At 45.0% G+C, this 26,192-nt stretch overlaps 1 protein-coding gene across 2 annotated transcripts in view; it reads right to left on the bottom strand.

Annotated features, from left to right (window-relative positions):
- The window catches only part of DMXL1 (Dmx like 1), a 2,236,090-nt gene that overhangs the window by 1,314,744 nt on the left and 895,154 nt on the right, over positions 1-26,192 (bottom strand). For both annotated transcript variants that reach the window (XM_086961064.1, XM_086961065.1), the window contains exon 18: positions 11,893-13,593. In XM_086961064.1, the coding sequence (XP_086817190.1) occupies positions 11,893-13,593 (1,701 nt within the window). The remainder of the gene's footprint in view (positions 1-11,892; positions 13,594-26,192) is intronic.

Genomic DNA, 26,192 nt, shown 5'->3' with positions numbered 1-26,192 from the left:
CAGAGGGGTTAAGAGTGATGAGGGGGGAGTAGGGGGACTAAATCAAGAGTTGACAGTGAGATAGGAGAAACTGAGGGGACAGAGAGGGCAACAGAGTGTCTTCCTAGAGGGATCCCACTAAGGTATGTGGTTGAAGTTAGTTGTGGTTAGGGGGTTTGCCCTGGGGGGTAACGGCAGAGGGCGCAGATACCCGCGGGCCCTCTCCCTGTGGTCCAGAAGTAAGGGGGGGGGGGGGTGCCTGGGATACAATTTGAAAAAGGTGCTCACCCGTGGCCACCAACCGGTACTGAGCTATCACTTGGGTGAAAGTATCATTTGTAGTGGCGGTGCATAAACCAAAACATTTTTAGAAATCAGTTCAGTCTATACAGTATTCTCCAATCTCAGCAAGGAGATCTTTGCCCCCACCGTCTCTTGTTAAGGCACAGTCAATCATTGTCAGAAAGTTGGAAAGACTAGCCTGCTGCCAGGTTGTCCGAGTCATGATCAGATGTCTGTTTCTTTAGTTTACGCAGGTAGTCCTCTACTTGTGGGATAGTATAGAAGTGCTTTTTCCCCTGGTGTGTAATGCGTAAGCGTGCAGATTACAGCATCGCATAGTCTATCTGCGCTTGCATCAGTTTCCGCTTCACCGGGCAAAATTTTTTCCTGGCCTCTTGGACAGCCATGGTAAAGTCTAGATACAGAGAAACGTATGGCCATCATACATTAAGGAGGATTTTTCACGTGCCAGTCTCAATGCAGCATCTCGTTCCCTGTAATTGAGAAGTCTGGCAATAATGAGTCTGGCTGGTGCCCCAGTGGAGATTTGGGGCCTAAGGAACGGTGCGCCCTCTCTACCATCAGCTGCACCAAGAGCACTTCCGAGCCGAAGAGGCCATGCAACATCTTTTCTATTTGCTCCTCCATTTTCCCAGTGTTGGCACTCTCCGGAATTCCTAAAACACGGATGTTGTCGTGGCGGGAGCGTGCCTCAAGATCCTCGTTCTTGGCCGCTATGACTTTGAGCAGTTTAGCCATCTGTGCCATTTGCTTATCTTGGGAAGACACAGCATCCTCCAAGTCTGAGATTATTTTCTCCATTTCTCCGATTCGCGTGTCATGTTTTTCTAGCTTTTGGGCCATTAAGTCCAGGCGGTTGCACATAGTGTCCATTTTGGATTCAATTGCGGTTAGGTTATTTTTCATAGTGACTAGCAATGTTTTGAGATAGTCATCCTCCAGTCGTGCATCCTCATCCCGCTGGCTTGCAGGCAGCTGTTCAGGGTCATATTGGTGTCTTGGCGTCCTGCGGGCCTCAAAGGGCAGTTTTGATTACTTGGGGTCAGCTTTGCCCATCCTGCCAGGTTACACGCAGTAAGCACTCCCTTCAAGTGTCACGTATACTGCAGTCCTGCCACTGAGTTCCCTCCTCAGAAGGCGCGAGTAAGCACTACTGTGCTCCCAATGACAGTCGCAGCGGTCCCCGTGCTCAGCTGGGAATTCGAGGCAGCCAGTCTTCTTCAGGCTGTACCCCTTTCCTTGGGTGAAATCGGCATCCTGACAACCCTCCCGAGTCCGCTCTGTCACTGCCCTTCAGTGTGGGGGGGGGGGGGGTGAGGGGGGCAAAATGGCCGCTTCTTCAGCTGTGGTGCAGTTTCTCCTTGGTGAGTGCTGTTGCTCTATGTAGGCCCAAGGTATGGAACAAGGGCATCAGGCCTGTCTGGCATGGTCAAGGGCATCTATGACCGTGGTGACAGGACCCAATGGGCCCTCCAGTCTCTTAGGCTCGTTCTGCGATTGTGGCCTGCGTCGCCAGCTGCTTTTCCCCCAGGCCCAGGGACACAGGTGCACACACAGAGGCCCGCGACACCCGCGAGCCATCAGAGGATCCCAGCAGGGACGCAGATAATGGAGGTCGATGGTGGTAGTCTTGACAGCCAACTAGTGTGTCTTCTTGATGCCAATGGTGAGGTATCATGTCTCAACAGCTATCTTGTTGCTACAGCACTTGTCATGGATCTCAACCTCACTCAGGTATTTTTTTTTGGTGAGTGATCTCTTGCGCTCTGTAAATCTACCTCTTCGGCAGTCCCTAGAGTGAGAAGAGGGTGTAGAGGTAGATGGAGAATTTTATCTTCAACCCTTATGATGTCCTGAAGCGGTCTTTCCTGTAGGCCAAGTAGTCCAATCCTCTGTCGTTACTTTAGGGTTCTTCTGGAAATCTTTTTAGAATGCCCACATTCTACCTTATGGTGACCATCAGGCAAGCACACGATGCAGAGGTCAAGAGGGTCTTGCTGGGCTTCTATGTTGCCACAGACAGGGCAAATTTTTAAACGTGAAGCCATTCTGATTGAAGATTTGCTAAATTCCAGTCAGAAAATAAAGAAAAACCTTTCTAGTCCTAAGGGCCCTTGAGTAAGGTTGGTTAGACCAGCTTTGAAGATGAGGATTTGAGAAGGAGAAAAAAGCCAAAAAGGGCAAGCTCAGTGCCCAGGGGTCCTATTGCCAGGAGCAAGAAAAATGAATTGATCCAACTGTCCCCTCTGATGCATATTGACACTAGAGTAACAGTGATATCCTTACAGGTACAGTTCCAGTTGTAATACTCTAGCTGTGCAGCCTGTGTGCTAGCATTGTCCTGCATAACTAAGAGATTAGATTCTAGGTCCAGTTAGGGGTTGCTCATGGATAAAACAACGCTGTGCTAACTAATTGTGTTATATGGGTATCATTTTTGATGTATCAATTGTATTGTGATATGTGTAAAACATCATTGTATTCATCCACACCATCCACACCTGTGTTTCACCATTGTGCAACACCAAGGTTGTTTTTTTGTGTATATATCCTGGGTCTTATCACCAATCCTTAAAAGAATATGATCTTCCTATATAAACTTTGACCACAAGTATTAGTGTTGTGACTTAACACACCATTAATTGGAGTCCTACCACTTGTGGGGACACAATAGGAAATGGTTAAATTTCATGGCAGAACCACTGTTCGCCTGAGGTATCTATGCCCAGGTTCTGCGCGTGACTGGGTTACCCCATTGGTATTAACAATCTATAAAATGCAGTATAATCACCACTGCTTTGAACTTTTCCGAAATACAATAGGGTCACAGGACTTTGTTACAGACATAAAGAGATAGTATGTGCCACATCATTTCACAAAATGAAGATTTGCAGAGGAATAGCATCCTTGATAAATCTATGTATGCATGCAATGGAACTTAGCAGAGGTGCCCTCCTTTGACCCTTCTATTTGTTCTCATTGTAGAACAGCTAGCACCAAAGCTCAGAGTGGATGTGCGGAATGAAGAATTAAGGTGGGGTACTACCACATACCTGGTCTCTATGCATGTGAATGATGCACTAGTATACTTGAAACAAGTCTGTGTATCAGTCCTACTACTACTTCATGAGTCAGAAAGCTTTAGCATGATCTCTGGACTAAAAACTAATTGCAACAAGTTCATTCTGTTCCCTTTAGGAAGAGTGATGAAGGTGGCTCCAGGCCACTTCACAGGGTTGGTATTACAATGGGAAAGGGAAAAATGCAGATAGTTGAGAACACACACTGCTGAGTCACAATACCATATAACACTGGTATGGATACTGAAGTCTTCAGAGCCATTTTGAAATGCTGTACCTCTCTCTACTATGGGTGGAACATCTGTGTCTAAATTGGTGCTTCTTTCACGTTATTTTGACGTAATGCAATATGTCTCATCACGTCATCCACATATAAGGACTTATAGAAACTCGTGGTAAAAAGAAGTAGAGTTACACTGTGCACATTGAAACTAGACTCTGATGATGGGAGGCCTACCTAAAGTTGAACATTATGTAGAAACCATGCCACAACATGCAGGAAATTATTATTCAGGCAAAGACAATTGGGGAAAAAGGCTATTGAGCAAATCCGTGTCACTAGTACTTATAAGGGGAAGTAATAGACCTCCTCAATACTCATACAATGTGAGGCGAGCAGAAACGGTGTTGGAAACCTCAGTAAAGAGAAGTCTTTGTACAACACCCATTCCCCAGGGCCCTAAATTAGAGGCATCATGGAGATTCAAACTCATAAGTTGAGACATGTTAATTGGTTTATGGAAGGAGGGGGTTGATGCCTCACCCCGGGAAAGCTCTTCTTATGAGAGGATTGTATTCCCTTTCTTGGCAGGCAGGAGTTATTCTGGGTTACACCAGGGCTGTTCCTACTAAGCTAACCAAGATAGCTAGAGTGATCTGGATACACTTCTAAATGCATCATGTATTTCAGACACTCTGGAGTCAAAACTTGGTGCTGGGCCATGAGTGCCGGCAGATACCCCGATTATATAGGGCCATGAGAAATGGTAGGAAAAGAATATCTCTGAAAGCTTAGCAACAATAGGGGGAAAATACAAAGGAACTAATTACTGATGAGGGTGGAAGAAGACTTCTGTTCACTGGAAGGGGGCATCTTGCAATGCGAGATTCAAGTTAATACACTTTATCTTCCTACACCCACCAAGTTAAATATATATATATATATATATATATATATATATCACATCCATACATAAATACATTCACATCCATACACATTCATATATACATAAATACATACACATACATACATATAAATATATATATCTATACACACACACCAAAAGGTCCTCTGCCTTTTAGAGATGTGGGGCAATGGAAGCTTTGTTTAGTCAGTTGGCCTAGAATTGTGAGAACATAGTTGAATACTGGAAGAAAGACGTGAAGAACTAGGGTGGATAGCAGCCAACAAGCTGGGGGTCTCTGTTAAGCATTTTCAGCTGGATGTTGTCCTTAGGTTCAACAATGGTAGGATCCCACAAATTTCAAAAGCTAGCGTTGGTACTGGTAAAACACCAAATACATATTCACTATCTCCACCTGCAGGACCCTGCTGAAAAAAAGCATGAAATGAGTTACTTAACTGTAAGTGCAGTTATCCAGTATTGGTGTCTTTCATAGATTCACATGCCTGAATCATTCCCCGTCGTCGAGATGGGAGACCCTGGTACATAAATAAGTAATGTCCCATAGACATATAGAAAACAGTAGGCCATAAGGCCTCACTTTTGAAAGATATCTAGGTCTTTTTGTAAAAAGGACCAAACTCTAGAAAAGAGCCAATCAGCTGTCACCTCCCTCTAGAACCTTCCTGGCAGGAGCCTCAGTCCCTCAGATTTTCGTACGCACTAAGCAAAGTAGGAGTGTTACTGAGAGAATTAGGTGAGTCCTTCCAGGGGAGGCGGGAGGGTTTCATGTGAATCTATGAAAGACACCAATACTGGATAACTGCAGTTACAGGTAAGTAACGCGTTTCTTATCCAGTATTATAGGTGTCTTTCATAGATTCACATGCCTGAATCAGAGTAGCAAGCAATACAGATAGCACATTTCGTATAGTACAGTATAGGCAAGTTATTAGATAATAACATATCCTGCAACTAGCAACAGCCCATAGATGCAAACAATACCATCAGCAAAGAAATGTGCATATAACGGAAGGATGGAGGGATGAAATAAGGCTCACCTCAATGAAACAGATGGCGAAGTACTGCTTGTCCCACTGCTGCATCCTTCATAAGCTCTGTGTCCATGCAATAATGCCTAGTGAAGGTATGAGGCGACCTCCATGTTGCCGCCCTGCCGATGTCAATCACTGGCACCCCTGCAAAGAGTGCCATAGACGTAGATATAGCCCTCGGTGGGCTCGCACCTTAGAGCGTAGCAGCAGTCCTGCCTGTTCATGACAGAAGGCTATGGCTGCAGAAATCCAGCGTGAGATTCTCTGTTTTGAAGCGAGAGACCCTTCCTAGGTCTGCTGTAGCCCACAAAAAGCTGATTAGATTTCCTAAACTCCCTTGTCTTGTCAATGTAACATGTCAAACATCGCTTGAGGTCCAGAGAATGTAATGCCCTCTCCGCTGCTGTACTGGGATTTGGGAAGAAGGAATGCAAAACCACAGGCTCATTAAGGTGGAAATCCGACTGAACCTTTGGGATGAACTTCAAATTGGTTCTAAGGATCACTCTGTCATTTTTAAATTGCATAAAGGGATCCTGAATTGAAATTGCCTGCAGCTCACTCACTCACTCACTCTCCTTGCGGAGGTGAGCGCAAGAAGTAGCGCTGTTTTCCAAGAGATGTATTTTAAGTCAGCTCTGTGCACCGGCTCGAATGGATGCTTCATGAGTTGGTTAAGGACTACATTCAGATGCCATGTAGGTGGCAACATCCTCACTGGAGGGAAAGATCTGTATAGTCCCTTCAAGAATTGTTTAAATAAGCTGCTTTACAAAAGGGAAGGTCCAGCTGCAGTTCTTTTATAACGGGATATCGCAGCCAAGTGTACTTTACTTGAAGAATGGGCTAGGCCTGCCTTCGCCAGATGTAACAGATAAGGTAGGATTTGCTCTGGCGAAGAAGAGAAGGGATGTATTCCATGATCTGCACACCAAACACAAAACCTCTTCCATTTCAGGGAATACGTTTTGGTGGTGCTATCTGCTCGTGCCTTGGCTAGGATGTCTCTGCAATCCTGCGGAATGTTTAAGTCCCGAAACTCTCGGAACTCAGGAGCCAGACGGCTAACTTGAGAGACTTCAGATCCAGGTGTTGAATTTGCCGGCTATGCATAGTGAGCAGAGATGGACTCTGCTTCAGACGGACTGGCGGTTCCAGGGACAGACGGAGTAGCTCTGTGAACCAATGCTGTCTTGGCCAAGTTGGGGCTATTAAAATGAGAGTAAACGGCTCCACCATCTTCCTGAGGACTCTGGGAAGCATCGGGAATGGCGTACGCAAAGACGTTGTGCCATGCAATGGAAAATGCATTCCCTAGAGACCCTGATTGGGGATGCCAACTTGCGAAGTGTGGGCATTTGGCATTGATCCTCATAGCGAAGAGATCTATCTGTGGTGTGCCCCATCAAGAAGATTTGGTTGAGAATCTTCTGGTCTAACTCCCACTCGTGAGGTGATGATTTTTGTCTGCTCAACGAGTCGGTGAGTACATTGTCCATCCCTCGGACATATTCTGCCTTTAGGGCTGTATTGTTGATTATCAACCAGTTCCAGATTTTTTCCGACTCGCGCGAGAGTGTCAGCGAGCGCTTCCCTCCCTGCTTGTTGCATTGTCGTGGTGATGTCTGTCCTGACAACCACTAGGGAGTTTTTGATTCTTGGTAGGAACGACTGTGGAGCCAAGAATACCGCTCTCAACTTGAGCAGATTGATGTGAAGCTCTCTCTCTCTGTAATTGACCACTTTCTGCTTATTTGCAGTTCCTGCAAGAAAGCTCCACCAACCTTCTTTCGAAGCGTCAGTTGTTATTACATGCGGAGCCTCTGGAAGTATGAATGTCAAACCTTGGGACAGGTTCTGTGAAGACATACACCATCTCAGGGCCTTGACCATCTGGGAAGACACTCTTATGTGGTTGTCGAATGACCCCATGCACTGGACACACTGCCTCGATAGTGCCTCCGTAGGCAACAGTGAGGGATGAAAAGGATGCACGATGACATCATCTCTACAAGGGATTTGAAGAGTCGGACCTTCAACACTCTTTTTGAGGCTACTGTAGACGCTAGCACGAGAAGCCTGTTTTGCCTCTCCTGAGAGGGGAACGCTTTTGCGGAGGTCGTGTTTAAGGTTGCTCCCAAAATGTTGATAGTTTGAGATGGCCGCAGGATTGATTTTTCCTGATTGATCGTGAGACCCAGGCAATTGAAGAGATTCAGACAGGCGTTGGAAGACCTGGACGCGCCTTCGAAGGATGGTGCCTTGATTAGCCAGTCGTCCAGATAGGGAAAGACTTGATGATGGCATTGCCTGAGATATGCCGCTACTGGGGAGAGACATTTGGTGAAGATGCGGGGCGCAGATTGGAGCCCAAAGGGCAGGACACAGAATTGGAAATGCCTGCCCGCTGCTGCGAATCTCAAGTACTTTTTGTGATTTTTGTGAATTGGTATATGGAAGTAAGCGTCTTGTAAGTCCAATGCCACCATAAAATCCCCCTCCTCCAGAAGATGCAGAACTTCCTGGATCTTCACCAGGCGAAATGATTGTTTCTTCAGAAACTTGTTGAGAGCCCTGAGATCTAGGATTGGTCTCCATTTCTTTTCCTTCTTTTGGATTAAAAAGAAACAGGAATAAAATCCTTTCCCTCTTTGGGATGGTGGAACTCTCTCTATCGCTCCTTTCGGCAACATAACAGAGATTTCTTGCAGAAGCAGTCATAGGTTTTTGTGATGCATTGGGCGATGCGGGGTTCGTGGAGGGATGCTTATGAATTCCATAGAGTGGCCAAATTGTATTAATTGAAGGACCCACCGGTCCGTAGTTATCTTTTTCCAATTCTTTAGAACATGGGTAATTTTTCCTCCAATTTTTAATAATGGATACGAGGAATGGACTGACCAACTAAAGAGGTCATTGTCTTCGCCCGTTGACTCTTCTCTGTCCTCTGCCTCGAAAGGACGACTTTCCTTACGAGGACTGTTGGCCTTGTTGTTGCTGGCGTTGTTGATACTGCGACCTACTCTGGTTGGACGAATAAGAGGATCTGTACTGGAAACCTCCTTTGTAGGAAAATTGTCCTCTTCCCCCGTTTCCTCGAAAGGACTGATTTTTATACTGAAGCACGCCTAAGGCCCTTGCGGTGTCCGTATCCTTTTTTATGCTTTGTAACGCCTCATCAATTTTGAGGCCAAATAGTAGCTGGTCATCATATGGCATGTCCAAAATTTTTGTCTGCACCTCAGGACGGAATGAGGTCGCTTTCAACCATCCTTGACATCTTAAAACCGCTGCACCAGCCAGCTGCCGAAATCCTGTCATAGCAACATCCATAGCACAGTCAATAATTTCTGATGCTGATCTTTCCCCTTCTAAGAGTATTTTCTTCACCTCTTCCTTGGATGCATCAGGTAATTCGGACAGGTACGGGGCTATGTCTGCCCACAGCTGTCTAGCTGTCTATTATAGCGTCCAAGCAGCGCTAAGGCATTTGCAGCCTTGACAGTCATTGCCGACATTGATGAAAAACGCTTTCCTATGTTGTCAAGCTTTCTTCCATCCTTATCCGGAGGAGCCGATACAGGAGAAGAAGGATTTCTAAAAAATTTCTGGGCTGCCTGCATCACCACAGAATCTGGTTTAGGATGAGCTGTCAGGCAGGCCGGTGCCGAATTTGGAGCTTTGCATTTTTTGTCCAATCTAGGGATTACAGGCGAAACTGAGGCTGGATTCTGCATGATCTGCTCCCCTTGTTTCCAGAGATAGTCAATCATATGGATTGTTATCGTTGACCTCTTTGATGGCTCCTTAAAATCATACAGGACACTTTCTTGTTCTTGAGACTCCATTGTAATCTGGAACCGCTTAGCGGCCCTTTCCACCACATTATAGACACCACCTATATCAAATGGCGGCAAATTTGATGAAGCAGGTTCTGGAGATGCTGGTGAAGCTGTGACATAATCCTCCCAGTCATTATTGACGGATTGGTCATCCTGCAGCTGTCCTTCCTCTTGTTGTTCCTCCAGCTCTTCTTCCTCTTCTTCGCCCTCCGAAGTTTGAGGACATGGTATATCCACCCGTTCCTTCTGAATGATTAGGGGCGGGGGTCTTGGTCTCGTCGATGGAGCCGTTGCGGGAGCTTGAGTTGCCAGCGATTCTGGGAACCTCTGCTTGTAGTCTTCTATAAGGTATCTTAGATCCGTAACCAGGGATGCTGGCAGGCAGACCATAGGTGTAGGTGGCAGACGGACCACCTGCTCCTCAACTTCCTCGTCATCCAAACTCTGGCATTTGACATTTAGCTCTGATGGGCTAGTCGCCAATTGAAACATATCCCCATCATCAGAATCTTCATCCTGAAGTAGACGTGCTGGTGGGAATAGCTGCACACGGCTAGGGGAAGTTAGCTCTGGCGTTAGCGTCTTCCTGGTAATCTTTAGACGCACAGAAGCTGACTGAAAGTCAGAATCAATCACCGTCGACGGTGAGATCGTCGATGGAGTAGCGACGACAGCTGTCGTCATCGACGATGTTGCCGTCGACGGTATAGATGTTTCCGTCGTCGACGGTGCCTTCGTCGACGGTATCTCCGTCGACGGTATCTCCGTCGACGGTATCTCCGTCGACGGTATCTCCGTCGACGGTATCTCAGTCGACGGCGACGAAGTCGACGGTGATAATCTCGTCGTCGACGAGGCTATCGTCGACGGGATCTTGGTCATCGACAAAGATCTTTTGATTACAATTGTCGACGATACAGCCTTACCCGCCGTCGGCGATGGGGTTGCCGTCGTCGATGATGATACACAAGCAGGATATACTGCTTTCTTCATTACCAATGATGTCGTCGACGATGCAGTCATCGTCGACGGTGCAGGCTTCTTAAAGCTGTGAACCTCCTTTTCTGAAGCTGTTTTTGCCTTGACTTCTGCAGACTTTTTAGCTGTCTTCTTTTGAGGAGTATCCAAGGGGCCAGGGGAAGCTACCCTAGGTCTTTTGAGAGATGATCTTGAGGAGACTGAAGAACCCTCACTTCCCTCAGAGGAATCCAGATTGTCTCTATCCTTAAGCCTTTGTAGCCAGATCAAAAGGCGTCCCTCTCGGTCTTTTAGAGTCGCAGTAGAGAAGGTTCGACATACCTTGCAGTCCTTAGCCACATGATCTGGGTATAGGCAGTACAGGCAGTCCTTATGCTGGTCATCTATGTGTAACCTCTTTTTTCCACAAGAGGTACAAGCTCTGAAGAGACCCTTCTTTGGAGCATCAGCCATAGTAAAATAACTTTTTCTTGAGAAGAAAAACAGGAAACAATATCCCAAAAAGCTGTTGAAAAGCTATAAAGCAACAAACCTCAGCAGAGCTCAGGGGAGACTCCCTTAGCACAACGTGCAGTAGAAAATCTGAGGGACTGAGGCTGCTGCCAGAAAGGTTCTAGAGGGAGGTTACAGCTGATTGGCTCTTTTCTAGAGTTTGGTCCTTTTTACAAAAGGACCTAGATCTCTTACAAAAGTGAGGCCTTATGGCCTACTATTCTCTATATGTCTATGGGACATTACTTATTTACGTACCGAGGACTCCCATCTCGACGACGGGGAATGATTCAGGCATGTGAATCTATGAAAGACACCTATATTACTGGATAATGAGGGAATAAGATATGATGGAGTGGGTACTGGAAGAGGATCAGAGGGCCTCAAAGGACTATCGGTGTGCTCAGATACAATAAATTCACTGTCAGACGTCCCGGATGCTGGATTGTGTGACCCGTGTGAGGGAGAGGATATACATAGTAGCCCTCTCTAATGCTAGTGAGCCACAGATTGAGCTATAACTGTTCATGAAATGTGGGGACATAGATATAAGGTGGGTTAATAGCACTATTAAAGTGTAGTGTATGAACATCAAATTCTAGAAATATTTGATTCGTTAATAGATTTCCCTTCCAAAGATACAATGTGATGTTAAAAGATGCGACATTGTTGTATTCAACATGATATAACATGATAAAGGTGTAAAATAATAATAGGCATTCACTGATGTTTATAGAGAGCTGGGTGGGGATAGAGACTAACATGGATGGGAGGATGCTAAACAGAGGAGGAATGGTATTTAACTGGCAGAGGGTCAGAGAGAGAACAGAAGGTGAGGATATGGAAGTGGGAAGTAGGCATGAATGAGGGAGGAGTCGCCTGTATTTAGACACTCTTCATACGGATATGTTAACCAAGAGGTTACCTAATGAAACGGTATTGCAGGAGTTAAACTAAAAGGTTTAGTCAAGTTAAACATTTTTCGAGCAATAATTTCAATAACTGTGAAACAATGAATGTGCAAAATGTAACCACCAACCTTGGTTTTTATCTCTGCTTTCTCCAATATCAGTGCTGGTAGTAGCTATTGTATCCGCAAGAGCCATCAACGACATCTGCTCCATTCGAGTGAGACCAGGTAAGCTAGAATGAAGCAAATGACTAGAAAGAACTTGTGAGTGTTCAGGACCAAAATAGGTTGGACTGTATTGAGAAAGATCAATAACCTGAGGTTTTATTGTCTCTTCTTCAGCCTCCAGAGTAAGGATGTCATCGTTGTGCAAGGAAGGGACTTGGAAAAGTTCGTCATAATTATCATCATTTTCAATACTATTGTGCTGTTGCTTAGACTTACTAGAATTGTTAGACTTATCGAAAGAAGCTACATATGCGGAATCCTCATCAGCTGAAAGAAGAGCATAGAGAGGTAGTGGAGGAACTGAGTCTATTTCTGTGTAATCCATATTCTCTGTTTTGTTAAAGGTCTTAGGGTCTCTAACCGTACTGCCGCTAGCACTTATACTAAGAGATCGGAGGCGGCGCTCATGGTTAGGCTCAGTGTCACTGATCGCTACAACTTCCCCTGCGATGCACTTAACCAAATGAGATAGGATAGCTTTTGCCCGGCGAACCTTTCCCAAGTCCATGAGCTCCAAAAGCTGCAGTGGGTGGTATTGAGGTAAAGTTGGGCATAATGCATGTGCTGCTTCAAAGAGACCTGAATCTTCCATATCGATAGACAGGTCAAATGCAGTTTTCTTTCCCATAATTTTCTGTGCTAGACTGGTCATTGATCTTGTTAAACTTTTCTTTGGAGGATGCACTCCTGAACAGACTGACTGACTTGGTTTCATTAAATTAATTATTGAGGGAGTACTTCCATCGTATGATTCTGTAATACAAGACTCATGTCTGGAAGATGGATTCCACTGAGAATAGACATGCATTTCACAGTCCATACCAACTACAAGAATGCCATCGCGTACCCACGACAAAGACACAGGGAGAGGGATTGAACCTTCAACTGAGGAAACTAAGTCCACACACCGCAGCAGTACAAACCTAGATTGAGTTGTGTGTTTCTCATCCTCCCAAAGTGGCAATGTGAAAGTGTCTTTCCCACTCTGCTCCTGTATCTTCCCAGCATATTGTCCATACATAAGCAGTTTGGATCCAATGCCCACTGTTAGAATATGAGAACCATCTTCTCTAGACATCCAGTCTAAATGAACTAAGTGTTTTGTGCTGTGCATGATGTGCTTATTGCAAGATAAATAGACATCATGTCTATTATATGCCACTAGGTTGCTGTCAATGCTAATACCAGGGTCTAGCATTGTAGGGAGTTCATCCAAATGTATTGTCTGTTCAAGAATCCAATTCGAACCTCCTGTGGATTCACATTCAAAAATACTTACATGCATCATGAAGTCCTGAGAAGAGCGATTGTTATTAGTAGTAGACTGTCTGAATGCAACTGCAAGACGGTTAGCATGTGCACAGCTTACTTCAACTGGCCTCCCTGGAACACTCACAGCACTTCCACAGTGAAGTCCATCTTCTATTAGTAAAGGCCATTCCTCCCAAATGTATGACATATTTCCTGTGTGCTCTGAAGTGTTGGAAACAGTCTCCATGTCAACTCTGCATCTCCAGAATCTAACCTTTCCATCGGAGCACGATGTTGCAAGAAGGTAAGGTGCATGACATACTGGATATATGCTGGAAGAGCTCAGATGTCCTAGAATCAGAACGAAAAATACATTAGTTATTTTTTTAATAGACATTTTATTAATTTTATTGAGAATAATACAAAACACATCCATAGCTATTAGAACTAGTTCTCACCAGGATCCCCTATTCCAGGTAAAAATCATCTCTTATGTGTAATCTAAGATAAAAGTCTAAAACTCAACTTTCACCTCATGTATGAGCCCCACAACAAATGAGGTGACCTCAACATTCCAGGTCAGAAGAGTATTAGTAGGCATCTTTCAAATGATTATTCAGTGCTTTCCAAATTTATTCAAAATCAATTCTCCCCTTGTTGATTCCATGTAAATATCTACATTGCGATAATAGACCATTATCTCCTGGACCATTCTATCAGTAGAGGGCAGGGATCTGCTTCCAATTAAACACAATTGTTAGTTGAGCTGCCCGTACCATTATTTGCTTTCATTTGCATTGTAGTAGTGCAGTCTTTGACCTTATTAACTTCTGAAAAACTAGTCATGTACGGCCAGGCAGATGTGCATACATCTCTTTAACAACTACATATATTTTGGAAACAAGACATTTGGTCAAATCAAACACTTTTTTCCAAAAGGTGTTTGCTCCCTCTTCTTTGTCTCCCTCTTATCTGAGAAAAGAGCTAAGTGTCTCAGTTGACAATCCCTCCACCTCATCTAATGTAAGGTCCCTCTAACAGATGTTAAGTGACTTAATTTAACCCATATAAATAAATATTTAAAAGAGGGCTGCAATCCCCTTCTTTCCATTTATGAAGTGGGTCACCCTCTAGACACTGGTTTAAAATGCAAGTTTTGATGTATTGTTGTGTATGGAGATGAAAAGGTGGTTATCTATGGGTTACTTCTAGCATCCCAAGCCTCATATCCTGGGAAAGTCATAGCTGAAAAATATGCCTTCACAGGTCTTGATTGCTTGGGAGGCCAGACCAAATCCAACAAAGACCTATCCATCAGAGCATGTTCAATGTGAACTCAGTGATTTTCTGTCACTCAAAGGTACTATTAAATGCCACTCTTAAAAGGGCGTTGTAAAAGTATTTTAAGAAATCTGGAAGACCCAATGTGCCTCCTCCCTTATGTGCTCTCATCACTGCCCTGGAGGTGGTGGGTTTCCTACGCCCCATATAAAGCTATCCTATGTTGATTATAGATTATAAATAACCATCTGAGGAATCAATAGCGAGAGGGCTTGAAACATGTGCAATAATCATGGTGACACATTCAGCTTCTTTGTAGCCACCCTCCCAAAATGGGAGATAAATAGGGGCAGTCAGTTAATTATCTCTCGACATTAGCTAATGCATTACGGTAACTGGCCTTGGACAAACCTTTTATCATGGGCCTGATATAATTACCCAAATATTTAAGCCTAGGCATTGACCATTTGAATGACAGCAACTCCAATACTAGACCTCTCCACTCTACTTCCAAGACCACATCCATCAGTTAAGATTCATACAGGCTCACTTTCAACCCATAGACCTTTCTATACACTCTTAAGATGTTCAGGTACTTAGGAATAGGACCTTTTCAATTTCAGATGATCCATAAATAACATTAGCAAATGAATGGTGTTTACACTCATTCCCAAAGTGCATTCCCTCAACTCCTATGGGCCAATGGTTCTACCAACAGAGAGAAGAAAAGACAAGTCTCACTTTTTTGCTCAGAGTAAAGAATGCCATTAACATAACCGGGTAGAATAAAGTGCCATTACGCCCATTTTGTTGATTAATATTGTGGTTGAATAATATCAGTATACTTACTACTGTAGCCGGATTATGCGGTATAGATAAAATTAAAATTACATAGCTGAGGATTGCTAATGTATGGCTGGTTGGAGGGATCAACAGTACGTGAAATAACGCTCGGCTCCATGTTATTGATATGTTACCTCTTTGAGAGAGGATGCCTACATGGTAAAATAAAAAGATCTAGTCCCAAGATGGGCAATTACGATCTGCATATGAGGTTCTTGTAAGAGATCAATGTTGAGCTTAAGGTAAAATAAATTTGGTTTTACTCAAGATAGTTTAAAGAGGGTATTGAGTTCTTTTACATTGCGGGTTACTATTTTTCGTTCCATCAGGCATTGTAACGGAGAAAAAACAATAATAAAAAACAATATACAGACACTCTTTGAAAACTTCCAAATAATGTTCTAGATTGAAAATACAGCTTTTGAGCCCCCTCCCGCACCATGTGACACTAACCACTCCCTTAGTGCTTCATCTCATCACTACTAACCTTCTCTAACCCAATGTCTCCCCATGTTTACCTATCTTCCACCACCCTCAACTCATGAATTCCCACTATATACTCTACACCACCAACCATATAAAGCTTCCATATCCCTTTTGCAGATGTGCAGCATCGTTTAGTCCCAACATGGATGCATCAAAGTGCATTCAGACAAAATAGTAAAGGCCTTGTGGCTGATTATACCTCTGTCCAGAAATAAATAAAGAACTTTTAATAAGTAGCTAGGCCTGAACAATAAGATAAGCAGACATATGAAAATGATTAGACACATTGTGGGAGAAAAAGGCTTAAAAAGGGCTATTTCTGATAACATCTAATCAGAGCCTTGCCAGTTAATTTTCAGGTAGGAGTAGTTACTAGCTTCGCAGGGATGGATGGCAGGGATGGATAGGGAATAAACCTCAGGAATGTGCCCTCATTTAATCCTGACTTGTTGTTTGCCAAGCTAGATTGGTAATATGGAAGAAGGAAACTCTTCCTTTGTTGAAATTTATAGTTGTTCCATGACCATGGACAGATTGGACTCAGAATAGACCTTATCTCATCAATCAGCAGTATTTTTTGCAGAACCATATCCTACTGTCTTCAGATTGCCAGCTACCTTTGCTGAAACTTCCCTACTACCAGCAGATTGCCAGCTACTCAGATTCTGCAGGAGTGGATCATCTCGTTCCTCACCAGAAGAACCCAGAGAGTCCACCTCCCCCGGTTCCGATCCGCGGCCACCGAAGTCATCTGCAGAGTACCCCAAGGATCCTCGCTCAGCCCCACCCTCTTCAACGTCTACATGAACCCCTCGCAGCCATTGCACGCCAACACATACTTAACATAATTTCCTACTCAGACGACACTCAGCTGATTCTCTCCCTCACCAAACTACCCCGCCACTGCCAGAGCCAGCCTCCAGGAAGGAATGAAAGACGTTGCAGAGTGGATGAAGACCAGCCGCCTGAAACTGAACTCAGGCAAGACCAAAGTCCTCATCCTAGGATCATCTCCCTCCGCCTGGGACGACTCCTGGTGGCCCCCTGCCCTAGGCACCGCCCCCAAGCCAACAGACCACGCACGCAACCTGGGCTTCATCCTGGACTCCTCCCTCACGAAGACCAAACAAGTCAACGCCGTCTCGTCATCCTGCTTCAACACCCTGCGCATGCTCCGAAAGGTCTTCCGATGGAACCCCACCGAAACCAGGAAGACGGTCACCCAGGCCCTCGTCACCAGCCGACTGGACTACGGGAACACCCTCTACGCGGGAACCACAGCCAAACTCCAGAGAAGACTACAGCGCATACAGAACGCTTCCGCACGACTCATCCTGGACATCCCCCGCCAGAGCCACATCTCTGCCCACCTGAGAGACCTGCACTGGCTCCCCGTCAGCAAGAGAATCACGTTTAGACTCCTCACCCACGCACACAAGGCTCTCCACGACTTGGGCCCCAAGTACCTCAACAACCGCCTCACATTCTACACACCCACCCGACAGCTCCGCTCGACCAGCCTCGCCCTCGCCACCATCCCAAGCATGCGCAGAGCCACTGCCAGAGGAAGATCCTTCTCCTACCTGGCGGCCAAGACATGGAACTCCCTCCCCATCCACCTACGACTGACCCAGGACCATCTCTCCTTCAGGAAACAACTCAAGACCTGGCTATTCGAGCAGTAGCGGATCCCTCCCCTCCCAGCGCCTTGAGACCCTAGCGGGTGAGTAGCGCGCTTTACAAATTTGCTTGATTGATTGATTGATTGATTGAACCAGTGACTAAGTTAAGGTAACAGGCATCACAAAGTCCATGTCATAGTAAAAAGTGGACCATATTACAGAACGTAAAGAGAACACAGACCAAGTCACCCAACTGTAATTTATGTGCAACAAGGTCATCCTTGGACACCACATCTAAGTCTCAGGCTCCACTCTACTCAGCTTGACATGATCACTTGATCGTCCCAAGAAAAGAATCAACAATTTTCACTCACTGAGACCAGATAGAAAAAAATCCTCAGACTCTAGTTCATGATTCAGCACTGACAGTTACCAATAATGCACCATTAGCAAATGACAACCCCATTGTCTAGCCCTAAACAATCACAGCTGCATCTGTTACCTCTTGCTACATAATAGAATAGAGCATCTGAGAGTCTTGCACCATCTGTTTCACATATGCCTCAATACAGGTTTTAGCACAGGCAGCATTTCAAGGATGAGCTGAGCAGGAAAAAAGGTAGGGCTTATTACTCAACAATCCTCTCCCCAGGGCATTTGTGACGTACCATCCTTGCAAAAGAGAACACACATAACTCTTCACACTAAGGAATCTTCATTTGCTGCTTCTTCGTGACAAACTAACTCATCTTTTCAACATGAAGCAGATACACAGATTATTCCAAGTGTTCTGGCCATTCTATCTAAACCCAAGAAACAATAACTGTTCACTGCACGTAAAATACCCACAATTAAATTTAGGATGGATCCACAAACACAGAATACGGAGTATGATCTAGAAGGTGCCCTAAACCAACCACTGTGACATAACTCTAATCAATTACAGTTATTGAAATCCTTTCTGGCCAGGATGACAATGGAGAGTTTGGCATATTCAATACTCCACATTCCCAGATTCAGCTCTCATCAAACACCAATGACTCTGAAGATCAATGAGAGACAGAAAGCTCTCCATCCTCAATGTCTGTGTCAATCTCAACCACATCTATATTCTAAAAGAAGTGAGAGCTACTAAAAATCAAATACTCCGATTTGAAATATATTACAGACGATTCATGCCATCGATGAGGATCTTTTTTTTTAATGGAATCATGTTTGCAAGCCAATTCCACAGTAACGTCATTAGAAAAAACCTTAAAAGAGCACAAAAGGAGCATTCATCACCAAACTAAAACCTTGGTGTTGGGGCGAAGATCTAGAGAATAGGTCTCACTGGTTAAACTTAGAAATCGTAGGTGACCCAGAAAAAGAGGGAGAAGAAAAGGTCAACATAGTCCCTTAGGTCACAGAACAGATCTGATACATGTTGGATAAAGGTCAAGCCTCCCAGGAAACACAAACTCTCCATACCGGGAAAACAGAGTCCTATCAAGCATATTAACAACCAGGCAGCAGCCCTCACAGTAGCACTGTTTATTTTTAAGAATTTGATGTCAAGAAAAGAATTATGATGCTATTCTGCTAATTAAAGCTACTTTTCCAACTTTCCTGTTGCTAACATCTAATTATGCCACCGGCCTGTCATCATTTAGTACAGTTCAATAAAGTCACCCCATAATGTTGCATCGACTGTAAAGCAATCCTCTCAAAAGCGGTGGCTTAGCCGGAGGATGTTGCAGAAGGCTGGAAAAGTGTATGTAGTACAGCCTTGCCAAATCTAGCTTGCCGTCTGGCCAGAATATCCACAAAGTAGAGTTTAATGAACGACGTGGCGTATACCAGGTAGCTGCTTAGCAGATGTCAGCTAATAGTATGTTCACCAAAAAAGCCTTGGAGGTCCTTTTCTTATGGGTGGAATGAGGCCTAGGAGGGGCAAGAAGGGTTCACTTAACTTGGACATAAAATGTTTGTAAGCATTTGACTAACAACTGTGCTATGCCTGCTTTGGAAAGAGCAGGTCCTTTGTGAGGCTTGGAGTAAAACATAAATAGTTGGGTCTTATAACATGGTTTTGTTCTATCAATGTAGTACATGAGTGCTCTTTTAACATCAAGAGCATGCAGAGCACGTTCAGCTACAGATTCTGGTTACGGAAAGAAAGCTGTCAGTTCAACCGTCTCATTAAGTTGGAAACTGGAGACCAACATAGGAAGGAATTTCGGATTGTTTTGAGGACCTCTCCATCTTGATGTACCTGGAAACAGAGCTCTTCTAAAGTAAGTGCATCTATCTTACTGACTCGTCTTATGAAAGTTATGGCCACAAGGAAGGCCACCTTCCAAGACAAGAATTGCAGTGGGCAAGAGTGAAGTGATTCAAAGGGAGGACCCAGAAGCATAAAAAGGCCAATGTTTAAGTTGCAACCCCAGACACAAGGATATCCTGGGTGGAATAACTCTTTAAAGGTCTTCCATAATGCTTTAATAATAGGTATTCTGAATAAGGAAACCTGTTGTCTGTTCTGTAGATAGGCAGCTATGGCAGTCAAGTGTAATCCGATTGAGGTATAGGCTAGGCCTGAATTCTGCTAGTGTAGAAGGTAAAATCCAGTACTGGTGCTGTGAGGAGATTAATGTGTTTTGGGAGGCAGTAGTGAAAAAAATGTTTCCATAAATACCGCCCTGATGATGGGCCTGGCACCTCTTTTAAAGAACAAACATACACTCTTCTGGTAGGTTGAGGTAACCAAATTTTAAGACCTAGGAAGCCAGATCGTAAGGTTGATTTTCTGAGGGCTGGGATGCCTAAGAGTGCTGTGGTTTTATGTGAGAAGGTCTGATCTATTGGGGAGTTTTCACGTGGGGCCATAGAGAGTTCAAGCAGCGGGAAATACCATGGCTACTAGAATGAGTGTGAGGGATGTCTGTCTCAATCTCCTCACCCCGAATAGTGGGAATGTGAGAGGCAGACTGGGGGTGTGGTAGTCTGGTGGCAAAGCTTAGGTATTTTTATGTTTTCGTTGGTGGCTAACAGATCTATTTGTGGTAACCCCCAGCGCTGAACGTACTGGAGTAATACCTGGGGGGTGTAGCTCCCATTTGTGTACTTGTAGATGGGTCCTGATGAGCAGGTCCACTATATTGTGTCTGCCCCTGGAACATGTTGCACGAGTACTTGTATTCTCCAATTAACTGCCCACCACCAGATCCTATGGGCTACACTGGACAGCTGAGGTGAATGTGTGCCCCCTTGTTTCTGTAGATAGAACATGGCTGTTGTGTTGTCGGAGCTTATCAAGACTGTCTAATTCTGAATGATGGGGAGAAAAGAGCGTACAGCAAGCTGTATTGACAGCAGCTCCAGGTGATTGATGTGAAAAAGTTGCAGGATAGGGGACCAATGACCCTGAACAGGAAGATGTTAGAAATGAGCTTGCCAACCTGTGAGTGAGGTGCCCATTGTGATGGTCTCTTGGGAAAATGGGTTGACGAAGGGCAGTCTCTGTGACAAATGATTTATGTTACACCACTTCAAAGAGCAATGTGTGAGGCCCAAACCAACGCTAGATCTTGTAGATGACTCTTCACTTGAGACCATTGTGCAGCTAAGCACTCTGTAACAGATGCATGTGGATCCTGGCATGAGGGACTATAGCTATTCAAGATGCTATCATGCCTAGGAGCGCATCACAGCTCTGAATGTTACCTGTCAATCTGGCTGAAAAAGAGGCAAGTTTTAGAAGGCTTGCACTTTGGCTGGACATGGGTAAGATTTTCTCACCCATGCATGCAGGACTGTACCAAGGAAAGGGTGGACCTGAAGATGTTAAAGGTGGGATTTGGTCAGAATGATGGTGAAACTCAGACTGTACAGGGTGTTTATTGTGAACTGGGTGTGCTCTAGACAGAGTTGCTCGTGGGACTCTTGCTATGCCAGTCATCTAGGTAAGGGAACATGTGAATGGTGCTACTCCTGAGATGAGGGGCTACTACTGCCAGACATTTGGTGAAGATGCTTGGTGCAGAGGTAACCCTGAAGGGGAGAACTTTAAATTGACAATGGTGTCCACTTACTACAAACCTCAGATATCCATGATGTGCTGGGTGGATGGGTATGTGAAAGTAGGTGTCCTATAGGTCCAGGGCAGTCATGAAGTCACCTTTCTGCAAGAGTAGTAGAACTTCCTGTAGAGTAACCATATAGATGTTTTCCAACAGAATGTATTTGTTGGGAGGCCTTAGATTGAGGATGGGCCTGAGGGAGTGGTCTTTCTTTGGGATAAGAAAGTAAAGGGAGTATACACCCTTCCACGGTGGTGGTGCGGAACAGGCTCTATGGCTCCCTTGTCCAGCAGGGTTTGCACCTCCTCACGAAGGAGGCACAGATGTACTTCAGACAATCTGTGTTGACGATGGGGGATATTTGCTGGAGTTTGCCTGAGGTCTAGACAATTCTGCTCCTGTATAATATCTAGAACCCACCAGCCTGTTGTCTTTTGTTTTATTTTTTAAATGTTTTTGCCTGCAGTCCGAAAGTGTACTGGCTGCTGGTGTGCCGAGCAACACCAGAGATTGTAATCTTGTCTGCATGATAAGCGGGGATACAGATTGTGATGGCTTTGTAAATGATGCAGCTGTGCTTGAAAATGGTATGGCCTGGCAAGAAGACAATGGAGTAGGGTATTACCACTATCCAGATAACAGAGTACAAGTCACTTTCTGTAAGAAATGGTTTGACTACTTTTTTAAGAAGAGGGAGTTGGCACCAGGCCATCTTCAGTTTTTTGGCAATGTGTTCCTTGAGGGATTTGTCATTTGGAGAGAGTTGGGCTTCGAAGCAGTCAAGGTTTATGTGACTGAGCCAGGTTTGTACTAGATCTTGTTTGCTATTGTTGGCAAATAATAGGAATTGGGTCTTGGTTCGAAAGAGCTTCAGGTAGGTGCTGGACATCCTGGTGTGGGTGATGATCACACAGTGTTTGAGATGTTGGATGTCTGAATCAGAAAGGACTTTCAAGTAGAGTTGTGTAACCAGTATATTGGTGAATCTTGATGCTCTTATCTGTGAGTAGAACACCTAGTGGCTCCATGTAAAGACTGAAAATGACAGGAGACAGTTGGAACCCTGGAGGAATCTACATGCTGTTGGGATTTTTATGACTTAGAGATACCCATGAGAACAAAAGTCAGAAGAACAGTCCTCAACTCCAGAAGTTTACTGTAATACTTTTTTCTTTCAACAACCACCAAAGCTGATTTATTGACCATCAATATGGGCTCACACACCCAGGGGAGAAGCACCAGTCACTATGGGATGAGACAGTGCTTCTGGCTGAAAAGGTACAACCTTCAGCAGATTGGATGATCAATAGCACCATGATAGGGATTGAATTGGGGTCTGTGATAAAGCCAGCTTGCTGCCTCAACTGCATAAGACCACTGGTCTTCCAGCATTGTTGCAATGGCCTCATATGCAGACTGGCATTTGGCACCAGAAAGATACGGGAAGCTGCTGAGCCAAAGAGTGACAAGGGCTGGTGGCCTTTTTGCCTTTAGAAGACTCAGACACTTCAGACGAACAAGTCCCCAAGTAGAGGAGGCACATTCCTGGAGTTGCTGTAAACTTGGAGTGATTTACCCTAAGGCCCAAATGGTGAAAGACAAAGTCATGTTAAATTGTTGCTGGGTTTCTTGAGGTGTTCAAGACTATATAAGCCAGACCCCTAGGAAAGGCTACACGTAGATTCACATTTTTCGGAGGTGTGCTGCCACTACTGACAAGAACTTCCAAAAGTTCTGATGGGTAGATTTTTGGACTTGGAATTGGTAATGAGCTTTGCCCACGAAATATCTCAAGAGTCTGCAATGCTTTTGAATGATGGGAATGTGAAAGTATGCATATTGAAGCTCTATGGCACACATATAATCCCTTAATGGAGTTGGGGGTACATTTGGCCAGGTGGCAACAAGTGAAACTTTAATTTCTTTATGAACTTGTTCATAGTCCGGATATCTACAATAGGATGATATTCCTACTTTGTTCCTCTATTCTGAACCAGAAATGAGCAGGAGCAAACTCTCTTCCTTTTCAGGTGCTTGAGGACAGGGTCTATGTCATCTTTGACAAGGAGGGTGCTAACTTCCAAACAAAGCAAGTCTAAATGATATTGAGATTTCTTCCGTGGAATGTATGGAGGTAGTGACTTGAACCACAAAAAATAGCCAGTTTCTACAACATCCATGGGTCTGTTGTAATTTGTTTCTCAATTTTAACGGATGACAGATGATGCTTTCCCCTAACACAGTAGCGGATCAAAGAAGGACAAGAGGGGCGTCACTGTTTGGATGGATTTCCTGCGGCCACTGATGTTTGCTAGCAAACCTCTTCCTGTCTTCGCTTTACGCAGCTGAAATGATTGCTCGTGATAATGCTGGGGCCACTAAGGTGTTTGAATGCGCTGATGTTAGACTGTCTGTCGTAAGGCTTAAAGGAATCGATTTTTTTTTTAACCCATTTAGTGTTTACAACTAGGCTTTCATGGCTGCATTAATTCACCCACATTAGCTCTAAACAAGGTCATTCCAGAGACAGTAAGGATGAAAATCTTTTGTTGAGTCACCGGCTTTAAACATGTGAAAGTAAGCCATAGAAAGAAGTCAAGAGCCAGATCATGAAAATAGCCATGGGAAGCTAGTTTGACGGCATCAGCAACCGCCCTAATCACCTGGTGAGATACCATCATACTTTCCTGCAGTACTTCTAAGAAGACCTGTCTGTTCCCTCTAGGTAACTTGTTCTGTTAATCTTTAAAGAGTCTCCCACAGTGACCTATTGTACCATCCAATATGAGCAGTGGCAAGAGGAGGAAGAACCGGAGTAGGTAGTACTGATGAAGAAGGTGCTGTGGGCTGCAAAGGCTCAGGTGCAGCTGGCGGAATAAATGATTTTTATGATAGTGGATGAGTTTATGGAGATGTTGCATATGTGGAGAAGTGTGGCTCAGTGGTTAGAGGCGGCAGACCCGGATGCTGGGATCGACCGTGGACCAGGGTTTGATTCCCCGCCTCAGCGGGTCTCGGGCTCAAAATTCCACGGCCTCGACAATTCTCGCTCCGGTGCCTACTCGACTCACGGGGTCTCACTCTGCAACTCCGGGCAATAGCTTGCTTAATCTCCACAACGGCCCCTCGCGGCGGGATGCCTGGCTTTCACCTTGTGGACACCCTGCCAGGGCCTCTCACAGGGGAATACCAGGACGGGTTCCCTAAGCAAGCGCCAGGATGCCCTTTGGGTGACAGGTTGCGCTGTATAAGTACACCTACATTTACATTTACATTTACACAAAAAAAAGACAGACAAGGGAACTGCTGGGGCGATTTCCCTGGAAAATACACTTTAGTAGTCAGTCTGGAGACTGTGGAATTCTTTTCTTCTTTAATTTGATGACTGTCAGCAGAAATATGTGATACAAGAGGAGTCCCTCAATGTCAAATGTCTACTTGATGTTGATAGTTTTACGTCCACAGCCTTGTTCTTGATGTCGAACTAGTGGTGACAGAGCCCACCCTCGACGTTGAATGGGCCCGCTTTCTTCTCCTGATGTGGTATCTCTCCCTGGATCTTCACCACAGCGTTCCTTGGACATGGAGGAAGTAACACAGGTAGCGATAACTCCCTCTGCAGGTCCTTTAGGTCTTATGGGAACTTCTGTGCAGCTCCTAAAGACCATAAAGTCGTATCTATACTAACCACAACATCATCTTCCAGAATCTTGGTAGCAAGAGATGCTGGAGGCTGGAGTTTCTTGGAGCCCGAAGATCTCTGGAGAAGAGAGTCAACAAGCCTTAGCAACGGCACGTCGACATGGTGCACAGGGGTACTGCTCAAGCAGTTCCGATCAGGGATTCAGCTTCAAACATGCTGAGAATACAGTGCAGGCCTCAAGGGAGTTGAAGAACCACCACCTGTGTTGCTGAGCCTTTCAGAGTCCGTGGGATGTTAGGAGCAGCAGACCGGTCAGCTTAATAGTGATGCCTGCAGATGCAGGAGAGTGACTCCTTCACTCCATGGGAGAGTCCTTTGGGTGTCTTTCATGCCCAGAGGCATGGAGAAGAACCTATATGTAGCACAGGCACAGACTATGCAGTAGACTGGCAGGACGACAATTCCAGGAGCAGCAGGAGTCTTCCAGATGCAGTCTTGGTTTCCAAAGGGAAGTCAATCGTGTCCAGGCTGGTTTCAGATCTGAATCTTGTCCCACGATGAATATGAAGATCCACCAACAGGTAAGCCCTTACGTTCCCTAGGGAATGGGTTGGGACAATGCAGGGATCCCTTCCAGAGGAGGGACTGGACAGTGGAGAAGATACTTCCATGTTCTCTGTCCAGTTTTGTGCCAGAGCAGGAGCCAATGGCTCCCTAAACTGGTTACAAATGGAGTATGCAAGGAGATCACCAAATGTGCCCTTCAAAGCAGACTGGTGGTGCTCACAAGCATCTCCAACCCAGCCCAATACACTAAGTCCTGTATGGGAGGTGGTTACACTTACCTATGACAGGAAATCTATTGTTCTACCTTCCCCTGCTCGAGCCTGGCTCAGCAGCAGGAAGGCAGACTTGTGTCTGTGGTCGGCAGCAGCACTACCTTGCAGTTAGACCCTAAAAGGCTGGCACAGGGAATACAGCGGTGCTCCCTAGTGCAGCCCCCACACACCCCCA

This window comes from Lissotriton vulgaris, chromosome 3_1 (genome assembly GCF_964263255.1).
Source record: "Lissotriton vulgaris chromosome 3_1, aLisVul1.2, whole genome shotgun sequence".
Lineage (NCBI taxonomy): Eukaryota > Metazoa > Chordata > Amphibia > Caudata > Salamandridae > Lissotriton > Lissotriton vulgaris.
The sequence above is the reverse complement of the archived record's forward strand: the minus strand, read 5'-3'. Positions and strand labels throughout refer to the sequence as shown.